General features: G+C 50.6%; 1 protein-coding gene across 1 annotated transcript; it reads left to right on the top strand.

The window, feature by feature from the left end:
- Positions 1-6,717: 6,717 nt before the first annotated feature.
- LOC123149177 (uncharacterized) lies at positions 6,718-9,248 on the top strand (the record flags this gene model as incomplete). Its single annotated transcript, XM_044568735.1, is given in 5 exon segments — positions 6,718-6,939; positions 7,026-7,397; positions 7,602-7,775; positions 8,350-8,403; positions 8,508-9,248. Coding segments are annotated over 5 exon segments (1,368 nt in total), but the record flags the coding sequence as incomplete, so codon positions are not given.
- Between the last annotated feature and the right edge of the window lie 2,127 nt (positions 9,249-11,375).

Genomic DNA, 11,375 nt, shown 5'->3' with positions numbered 1-11,375 from the left:
CTCCTAGTGGCCTGGGTGGCCAGCATGGTCCAAAGCCCAAAGGGCCGGGGGGGCTTTTCTCTCCTTTTTTTGTTTGTATTTTCTTTTTCTTTTATTTCTTTTCCTTTTCTGTTTTAATTAATTTTAACGCATTTAAGGATTTTATAAAATTGTGTTTTCTTTACTATAATTACCCTTGTTATATTTAGCACCGCCCGAACATTTTTGTTACAACTTTTGAAAACTTTTGTTGTTTGACATATTTTTGAATTTGAATTTCGAATCAGTTTTTAACTAACGCGAGATTAACAATAGTAACCGTGGTGACGTGGCATCGTTAATGTGGGATTACTGTAGCCTAATTATCCGGGCATCACACCAACATCAAGGGAAGGTGCTTCATGGCCACATCATCATTGCCACCACCAATCTGCACAGCCACTCTGTAGTCCTCAAGCCAAGTGTCTGGCTTGGACTCGCCGGTGAACTTGCTGACTCCAGTATCCAACCTGAAGTTGGGGGGAATCACTGCTGCTCTGATGGCTCTGCTGAAACACTCGGGTCCTGAAACGTTTACCCTACTTCTAGTCGGATAATCCCTATCATGGCCTTCTCTGTGAGCTCTGTTCCTATCAACCAGACCTTGAACGAGAATAGATCTTGCATTAAAGCCTAGCTCTCTGGGGTTGACCGGAATTCTTCGTTCGCCGCTGTGGGGGCGCCTGTCATCTTGCCGCCGAGGCGCGTATGACCCACTCCTCGGAGGAGGAGTGGGCACTCAACGACGATCATGGTCGTCGAGTCGATGGTCATCTGCTCACGGTTCCTGTATTGATCTTGCTGGTGCCCACATCCCTCACGCCGCGGAGGCGACCTTGGGATGTGAGCAGATTGGACAATATCTGCCACCACAGATCTGCTATGAATCCTATTCCGCGACTGAGATACTGATGTATTCTGCTCTCTTGCTGCCCGGAGTAAAGCCCGGATCTGCATCAAACCTCAGCCAGCTTCTAACTGGGAAGGTTGAATTGACTCTGCTATTCGAGCTGCAGCTGTGAGATTCTGGATCGGAGTTTGGTATACCTGAGTCGGAGGCGGAAAAAGTTGTCGTCGACTGGACTCAGGAATCCACTACCGAGCATGCTTGTCGAGTGCGCGCTGGAGGTTCTCCAGTCGAGTGCGCTCAGCCAAGTTGGCTAGGCGCGCCTCCTCCAAGGCCTGGGCCTCGGGGGTCTCTCCAACGATAGGAGTGTGAAGTGCATCCATATTACAGCGGCGAAAATCTTCCCTCCGCTGGAAGAGAGGGGTTCGGGGCGGTACTCCTCGTGGACATGTGATGGGTCACCGACGCCATCGCCACCGTCTTCACGGGGGAAGCCTGGAGGAATGCGTGATCCATTGACCATCAAGACTTCCGCTGCGGGGTCGCTGTTGTCGCACTCGGATGCATTCTCGACGGAGCCAGTCAAAAGATCAAACAGGCCGTAGATAGTTTCATCGGGCTCGATCGCCGTGATTTGTGGGGTGGCCGATTGGCGGGCCACCGCATGTCTCACCCACAGCTGAAGCCGCGACTGACCGGATCGCTGACGCCGGCGAACAACGGAAAGCGAGGTTGCCGTAGGAGCCGACTGATACTGAGTCGATGGCTGTCCAAGAAGGATGCCGCGGACTGATACGTCTCCAACGTATCTATAATTTTTGATTGCTCCATGCTATATTATCTACCGTTTTGGACTATATTGGGCTTTATTTTCCACTTTTATATTATTTTTGGGACTAACCTATTAACCGGAGGCCCAGCCCAGAATTGCTGTTTTTTTGCCTATTTCAGTGTTTCGAAGAAACGGAATATCAAATGGAGTCCAAACGGAATGAAACCTTCAGGAACGTGATTTTCTCACCGAACGTGATCCAGGAGACTTGGACCCTACGCCAATTTTGGGGATCGTAACAGAAATTTAAAATTTTCTACGCATCACCAAGATCAATCTATGGAGTAATCTAGCAACGAGGGGAAGGGGAGTGCATCTACATACCCTTGTAGATCGCTAAGCGGAAGCGTTGCAAGAACGCGGATGAAGGAGTCGTACTCGCAGCGATTCAGATCACAGTTGATTCCGATCTAAGCGCCGAACAACGGCGCCTCCGCGTTCAACACACGTGCAGCCCGGTGACGTCTCCCACGCCTTGATCCAGCAAGGGGAGAAGGAGAGGTTGGGAAGACTCCATCCAGCAGCAGCACGATGGCGTGGTGGAGAAGGAGGAGCGTGGCAATCCTGCAGGGCTTCGCCAAGCACCGCGGTAGAGGAGGAGGACTTGGGAGGGGGAGAGGGCTGCACCAGAACTTGGGTGCGGCTGCCCTCCCACCCCCCACATATATATAGGGGCAAGGGAGAGGGGGGCCGGCCCCCTCAGATCCAATCTGAGGAGGGGGCAGCGGCCAGGAGGGTTGCCTTGCCCCCCAAGGCAAGGGGGCGCCCCCCTTTAGGGTTCCCTCAAACCCTAGGAGCATGGGCCCTAGGGTGGAGGCGCCCAGCCCACTAAGGGGCTGGTCCCTCTCAACACACAGCCCATAGGGGCCTCTGGGGCAGGTGGACCCTCCCGGTGGACCCCCGAAACCCCTTCGGTGGTCCCGGTACCATATCGGTAACCCCCCGAACTATTCCGGTGACCGTATGATGACTTCCCATATATAAATTTTTACATCCGGACCATTCCGGAACTGCTCGTGACATCCGGGATCTCATCCGGGACTCCGAACAACATTCGGTAACCACGTACATCTATTCCCTATAACCCTAGCATCATCGAACCTTAAGTGTGTAGACCCTACGGGCTCGGGAGTCATGCAGACATGGCCGAGACAACTCTCCGGTCAATAACCAACAACGGGATCTGGATACACATGTTGGCTCCCACATGCTCCACGATGATCTCATCGGATGAACCACTATGTCAAGGATTCAATCAATCCCATATACAATTCCCTTTGTCTATCGGTACGATACTTGCCCGAGATTCGATCGTCGGTATCCCGATACCTTGTTCAATCTCGTTACCGGCAAGTCTCTTTACTCGTTTTGTAACACATCATCCCTTGATCAACTCCTTGGTCACATTGTGCACATTATGATGATGTCCTACCGAGTGGGCCCAGAGATACCTCTCCGTTACACGGAGTGACAAATCCCAGTCTCGATTCGTGCCAACCCAATAGACACCTTCGGAGATACCCGTAGTGCACCTTTATAGCCACCTAGTTACGTTGTGACGTTTGGCACACCCAAAGCACTCCTACGGTATCCGGGAGTTGCACAATCTCATGGTCTAAGGAAATGATACTTGACATTAGAAAAGCTTTAGCATACAAACTACACATCTTGTGCTAGGCTTATGATTGGGTCTTGTCCATCACATCATTCTCCGAACGATGTGATCCCGTTATCAACGACATCCAATGTCCATGGTCAGGAAACCGTAACCATCTATTGATCAACGAGCTAGTCAACTAGAGGCTTACTAGGGACATGGTGTTGTCTATGTATCCACACATGTATCTGAGTTTCCCATCAATACAATTCTAGCATGGATAATAAATGATTATCATGAACAAGGAAATATAATAATAACCAATTTATTATTGCCTCTAGGGCATATTTCCAACAGCCAAGGCATCAGAGAGGCGGTCACGAGGGTGCCCCCCCCTAGGGCGTGCCCCCTGCCTTGTGGGCCCCTCGGAGCTCCACCGACGTACTCCTTCCTCCTATATATACCTACGTACCCCCAAACGATCAGAAAAGGAGCCAAAAACCTAATTCCACCGCCGCAACTTTATGTATCCACGAGATCCCATCTTGGGGCCTGTTCCGGAGCTCCGCCGGAGAGGGCAGTCATCACGGAGGGCTTCTACATCATCATAGCCTCTCCGATGAAGTGTGAGTAGTTTACCTCAGACCTTCGGGTCCATAGTTAGTAGCTAGATGGCTTCTTCTCTCTTTTTGGATCTCAATACAAAGTTCTCCCCCTCTCTTGTGGAGATCGATTCGATGTAATCTTCTTTTTGCGGTGTGTTTGTTGAGATCGATGAATTGTGGGTTTATGATCAAGTCTATCTATGAATAATATTTGAATCTTCTCTGAATTCTTTTATGTATGATTGGTTATCTTTGCAAGTCTCTTCGAATTATCCGTTTGGTTTGGCCAACTAGATTGGTAGTTCTTGCCATGGGAGAAGTGCTTAGCTTTGGGTTCGATCTTGCGGTGTCCTTTCCCAGTGACAGAAGGGGCAGCAAGGCACATATTGCATCGTTGCCATCGAGGATAACAAGATGGGGTTTATTTCATATTGCATGAATTTATCTCTCTACATCATGTCATCTTGCTTAAAGCGTTACTCTGATTTTAACTTAATACTCTAGATGCATGCTGGATAGCGGTCGATGAGTGGAGTAATAGTAGTAGATGCAGAATCGTTTCGGTCTACTTGTCATGGACGTGATGCCTATATACATGATCATGCCTATATATTCTCATAACTATGCTCAATTATGTCAATTGCTCAACAGTAATTTGATCACCCACCGTAGAATACTTATGCTCTTGAGAGAAGCCACTAGTGAAACCTATGGGCCTCGGGTCTATTCTCATTATATCAATCTCCATCACTTTAATCTTGTTTTGCTTTTTTAGTTTTCCTTTACTTTTCAATTTGCATCTTCATACCAAAAATACCAAAAATATTATATCTATCAGATCTCACTCTCATAAGTGACCGTGAAGGGATTGACAACCCCTAATCGCGTTGGTTGCGAGTAGCTATCGTTTTGTGCAGGTACGAGGGACTTGAGAGTGGCCTCCTACTGGATTGATACCCTGGTTCTCAAAAACTGAGGGAAATACTTACGCTACTCTGCTGCATCATCCCTTCCTCTTCAGGGAAAACCAACGCAAGCTCAAGAGGTAGCACGGACGCATGTGCGGAAGTGTGTTGCCTCGCAGACGGGGAGTGCCTCGACGTCGAGTGGAGCCTCGTGGAGCCAAGCGGAGTCGTCGGTGATGAAGACGAGCGCGCCGAGACGGATCTCGTGGCCTTCAGCCAATCCTCCGCCGGAAACCATGATGACGGGAATCGGAAGAATCGCAACTTCTCCAACAAACTGCTAAGACACTTGCCCCACGGTGGGCGCCAACTGTCGTGGATTTAAGACTGACAGTAGAATGGGGGTAGGTATGAGGAGGCAAGATCCTAGCTATGGAGTAGTTGTACACACGAGTTTACGAGTTCAGGCCCTTCGCGGAGGAAGTAACAACACTACGTCTCGGTGCCCGGAGGCGGTCGACTGGATTGTATGTGTGTGTGTGAGTTTACAATAGATGCGAACCCCTGTCCCGGAGGAGGGGGTGGCTTATATAGAGTGCGCCAGGACCCCAGCTCCCCTCCGTTACGCGGGGTTCAATGTACATAAAGAAGGAGCGTTACATGTAACGCCTGTATTAAAGTGCTATAAATGATAGTTAAGTCTATGAGTAAACACCCGACCGTTGCTGTGTGGAGTGACTTTAGATCTTCTGTTTGTCGAGTGATTTCTGTGACGGTTGAGTGACATTGATTCTTTCGAGTGGAATGTCTCTGGTCGAGTGGATGATGGTACCCTTTGAATGCTTCTGGCTTTAGGGTGATGTCCTTGGGGAGGGCGTCTAGGTCAGGCCTATGAGCCTACCCTAGGTACATAGCTTCATCAGCTGGTGCAAGGCGATCGGGGACCCTTCCACAGTGCCGGTAGTATGCCTTGGGCTTCAGTGATTCCTATCCTCACCCGACGCATGGTGCTGCCCCCTCTTGGCTTTCTCCGTGGTTTCATCACCTTCGTTCGACAACTCCTGTCTGACATTCTACCTTGCCACTACAGGCGATGTTGCTTGGGTGCTCGGTTTTTCGTTTCATGCAGGTCTGCTCCTGTTGTCTCTCCTTTGGTAACTTGGGCACTTAGATGTGGGTTCTAGGGAGAACCATTCCGCCGGCCGTCGGTGCGACACCCGTCGAGCCTGGATGAAACGGTAGTGGACCTTTGTGGCGGCGGAGTCAGATTATTTTTTGTTCTGATTTTGGTCCTTTGGTGGTAGTCGACAGCATAATACAAGAATGGTGGTGCCCTCCTCACGTAGCCTTAGTAAGGTAGCTGGTGTTGGCGTAGCGCATCGTTGGCAACGGGTTGTGTGCTCTCGACCGCAACACGTTACCTTTGAGTTGTTCTAGTACTGAGCACTTTGTATCTTTACTTTTGCTTTTCGTTAAGTTGTTGTTATGTAATTCTGACCTGTTGATGACTTTGTTAATTCAAAATCAGGCTCTTTCTAAGCCTTCGTTTAAAAACAACGGCAGTGCATCTCATTACAAAGTAACGTTCGAGGCAGGATGGCCCGAGGTTCAAATACTTGCGGGGTTGGCGTTGCGTGTAGGTAGTACAGAAGAGAGAGGTCACTGACGGTGGTGTCCTGCCGAGCCGAGGCGCCGGCTCAGCCAGGGATATTAAACTCGTGCGCAGCAGGGTAGGTGGTCAACATCAAATGCAGTCCTCCAAACCAATTTATTCCGCAGCAGCTCCACCCACTTGCACTTGCTGAGCGCTCATCATCACCATGGCTCGGATCCAAGGAAAGGTACGTGAGTGAGTGACATGCTCCCACTCCCACATCTTCTTCTAGCCACACCTTCCTCCCCCATCCCCTGCTCCCCATTTACGCGCCCGGTGCGTACATTCATGCATGACGCACACGGCCATGAAGAAGAGGAGGCGGCATGGCCAGCCTCATCATCTTCACCTCCTTGTCTCCCTCCTCCTCCTCCCCCTCCTCCTCGACTGCACCTGTGCGGCTCTACCGTCGTCGCCCAAGATGGCACGGATCCAGCAGCATCTGGACCGCGCCAACAAGCCGGCACTCCGCACCATACAGGTACTCCATCACTTCCCTCCCACACAGTCCCATCTCCTATCACAACTTTCCATAATATGTATGTGGTGAACTGGTGATGGGAGCAGAGCATGGACGGCGACACCATCGACTGCGTGCCCCGGCACAAGCAGCACGCGATGGACCACCCGCTCCTCAGGAAACACAGGATCCAGAGCGCGCCGCCGCGCCCCATGCCCGCCTCCGCCACCGCCACCGCCACCTTCCGTGCTAGCGCGGCGGCGTCGGGCAACGCCACCAGCAGGGCCAGGGCGGCGTGGCAGACGTGGCACCACGCGGGCCACTGCCCGAAAGGCACGGTGCCCGTGCGGCGGACCACCGCGGAGGACGTGCTGCGCGGCGGGCAGTCGCTCTTCCGCTTCGGCCGCAAGCGGCACCGCCGCGACCGCGCACCCCGCGCCGCCAACGCCCCCGACGTCGTCACCGGCAACGGCCACGAGGTTCGTCATTTCTTCTCCATCAATTACGACCTTGCTCGGCATGAATGATGCGGGCTAGCTCTAGCCGGGGTGGGTGGCACGCAATAAGTAGCGGCTGCCCTGGGTGGTGAATGATGCATGGCTTTCATCCATCCATGCCGCTAGCTGCTGCAACTAGTACTGGTCCGTTGCCATTAATTTGCGTGAGTCGGATCGGGTGTGCAGCACGCGATCGCGTACACGGCGGTGGGGCAGCAGGAGGTCTACGGCGCCAAGGCGACCATCAACGTCTGGGATCCGGCCATCCAGGAGCCCAACGGCTTCAGCCTCTCGCAGCTCTGGCTGCTCTCCGGCTCCTTCAACGGCTCCGACCTCAACAGCATCGAGGCCGGCTGGCAGGTCACTCCCGCTCTTCCATCCCATTTCCATCTCAGATTCTTACCGATGATCCGTCTCACTTGACTTGTTCATTAACCCTTGTACGTAGTAACTTATTGCATCTGCATCCATGTAACTGTAGTTGCATGCACGGTAAAAAAATCATTGAGATCTGCAGCGCGGGCACATGGCGCCATCAATGCGTGCACATCTCGACTCGATAGATCGATTCCGTTGTGTACCACGGCCGCTAGTTTAACCTCTGCTCTTCATTTGAGGTCAACCCATTCATATGGAGAAGTACCCCAACTTGATATAGTACTGCTATCGAAGAATCCATGCATGTGGGAAATATATGTATGTAATTCCCGCAGAAAAAGGAGAAATATATATAATTGGACTGTACACTTGGCTGCAGTGCAAGACAAAATCGCTCCAAAAATGATAATGGGTTGTGGTAATCGACACACTCAGCTCAGCGCTAACTTTGGATCTACTCCAGCAACATGCATGATATGCACTGCGTGCATGCATGCGCATGTGCTGCTTAATCGACCTGCATGAAAGCTTACAGTTTACGTTTCTTTCTAGTCAGGTCAGCCCTGAGCTGTACGGTGACAGCAGGCCAAGGCTCTTCACGTACTGGACGGTGAGTCAAATCTCAAACGATTCTTCCTTCCCACTAATCCTTCTACTGATCATAAAAAATTAGCAACTGACAGCTGCGTGCATGTTGCTCTGACTGACTGACAGAGCGACGCGTACGAGGCGACGGGCTGCTACAACGCGCTGTGCCCGGGCTTCGTGCAGACCAGCTCCCGCGTGGCCATCGGCGCCGCCATCTCCCCGGTCTCCTCCCTCGCCGGCGAGCAGTACGACATGACGCTCCTCATCTGGAAGGACCCCAAGCTCGGCAACTGGTGGCTCAGCTACGGCGACGCCGGCGCCTCGCAGCTCGTCGGCTACTGGCCCGCCGAGCTCTTCACGCACCTCTCCGGCCACGCCAGCATGGTCGAGTGGGGCGGCGAGGTGGTCAACACCAGCCCGGGGGGCGCGCACACCGCCACGCAGATGGGCTCCGGCAGGTTCGCCGCCGAGGGGTTCGGCCGCGCCAGCTACTTCCGCAACCTCGAGACGGTCGACGCCGGGAACAGCCTCGCCCCCGTGTCGCTCGACGCCGTCCAGACGCTGGCCGAGGACGGCGGCTGCTACGACATAAAAAAGGCCTACGACGAGCGCGACGGATGGGGCACGCACTTCTACTACGGTGGCCCGGGACACAACCCGGCCTGCCCCTAGCAACTAGCGTTAGCCGAGGTGTACAACAATCAACAACGACACGCATATGCATGCATGCATGCATGCATGCTCATGTACATTTTGCCTCGCTTTTCGGGGACTTGATCGCTCGGTCGTGATCAGCAACGTCTTGTCTAATTCTAGCGTTAGTTGTACTCGCACAGAACAACAATCGGAATTGCAGCTTGAGCCTAATTTTGACGAAGGAAGTTCCTTCTCGAGGTATAAAAACCAAAGACCAAACTCCGAATCCATAAAGACCAAACTAAAATTGTTTATCAAAACTGGAAGACCAAACTAATTTCGGTTGGATTAGTCTTCTTCCCTGGATGAGCGAATAACCGAGATGGGTCGTATTCGTGCAATTCTTTGTCTGTTTGTGGCATAATTAGCACAATCCCCGGTCTTCTCCAGATGTTTATGGCACAATATAATTCTTATTGAATACACGATATACACATGTTGCCTGAACATCCGACTTTTGGTTGCATACACCTATTACACATATCTGTTGTCTAAATTCGGCTTGCATGCATCACTACTGTAATATACATGAATCTGAGTTGTACCATGAAATTTGGTCGGGACCGAACACGATCATATAAAGACTGAAGATCAAACAGTGGCGAGTCGTGAAGGCCAAAATAATTTTTGGAAGACCGAAAAGATCGGGCCGAGCAAACCCGAAAAAACCGAGCGCTTGGGCTTACTTATGGGATTCAAACATGTGTCCCTGACATACGGTTTTAACCATTTGATTAGTATAAGAAGATTCAGTCTAATTTACAAACGATCATTGTAATTTAGATTATGACTACTCTCTTTTCGACATTGTTCAAATTTAAGGTGGGTTTTTTAATAAGTCTTGAAATAATAATGTGATTAATTATGATAAATATAGAGAAAAATATTTTATTTCAAATTATATGTTGGTAGAACTATATGAAAAATAAGTAAAAAAATTAAAGTAAAAAAATTAGTATAAATAAGTTAATACTGATCTTACATTTTTGTTATTCGTGCATTCAACAACAATTTTGTCAACACTAGGGTAATTACTGATGTTAGCGTATCATTAGTGCCGTTGTCCAATTCAGCTTTGGGGACCCATGGGCCGCATACGACCTTGGATATGATCCAAAGTAAAAAAAAGTTGTTCAGTTCGACGGGCTGAAGACTTCTCATGTTGAAAGTTTTTTCGAAGCGATCTTGGTGGCCGAATAACCGACAACATGTACCAGACATGTATTACATAATGTCTGAAATCAGGCGCATGTATATTAGCTCTCAGGGCTGCATATGACCTCGGATGGAGATGATCCAAAAAACAAAGTTTTGCGCCACAACTATGGCGACAATTTTCATGTTGGACACTTCCAGTAGAGGCCATCTTGGGGGTAGAAAAACTCACACGATGAATTGGGCATGAGTGTCTGGGGTCGGGCGCTAAGTTTTGGTTAGGGTCAGGTCGGTCTGTTTTGGTTGTAGAATTTGCACACAGACTTGGATTGAGGTGATTCTAAACATTGAATTGTTCATCTAGAGGAGAGAAAGAATTTTTATGTTGAGCATTTTTTTCATTTGAGGTAGCTTTTAGAACCTTATCATGCATGCCAAAAAATGAAGTCAACACATATAGGCATCGAGAAATTAAAATCTCTAGTAACTTTATGATTTTTAGGAAAATATATACACCCATTGTCCGGTGCCTCGCTTCGCCACTGCAGGGTCTCCCGAGGTTTACATACTTCTGGATAGGGAACAAAATAAGCAGTAGAAGCCTCACGAAGTGGACACTATGGTTAGGGGTCATCACGGAAGATTGCCGAACGAACCATCTGTCGCGCGTCACCGTACATTACCGGAGCCCTGCCACCACAGCTTTGACTTCACAAAAACAAATAGCCGAGGCAGCCCACGGATACGTCCGAGAAGAGCCGACTACCACAACCAATACCATGCCTCCAATATTGCTCACTGCCGGCCACAGAAGTCACCATGCATGTCCAGCTATAGGGAAGCACCCATGGGATCAAGGTCTTCAAGACGAAGCCCTAAAGAGGGAAAACGACGTTGAAGACAACGCCACCGCCCGACCCTGTAGCAGGATCTGGGCTTTCACCCGAAGAACTTGATGCAGAAGTAGAGGATGTGTAGATCCCGATGACGCATCCAAGGAGGATAGCGACGCCCACGGGCGCCGCCACCACCGACCAGCGAGCACCGGCCAGGCTTTCACCCGGGACAACCACTCCCACGCAGCCGGTCGAGGTCGACCCGTACCTCCACTGGACTGCACACCCCCAACACAATGAGCACGCC

The sequence above is a fragment of the Triticum aestivum genome, chromosome 7A, assembly GCF_018294505.1.
Source record: "Triticum aestivum cultivar Chinese Spring chromosome 7A, IWGSC CS RefSeq v2.1, whole genome shotgun sequence".
Taxonomy (NCBI): Eukaryota; Viridiplantae; Streptophyta; class Magnoliopsida; order Poales; family Poaceae; genus Triticum; species Triticum aestivum.
The sequence above is the reverse complement of the archived record's forward strand: the minus strand, read 5'-3'. Positions and strand labels throughout refer to the sequence as shown.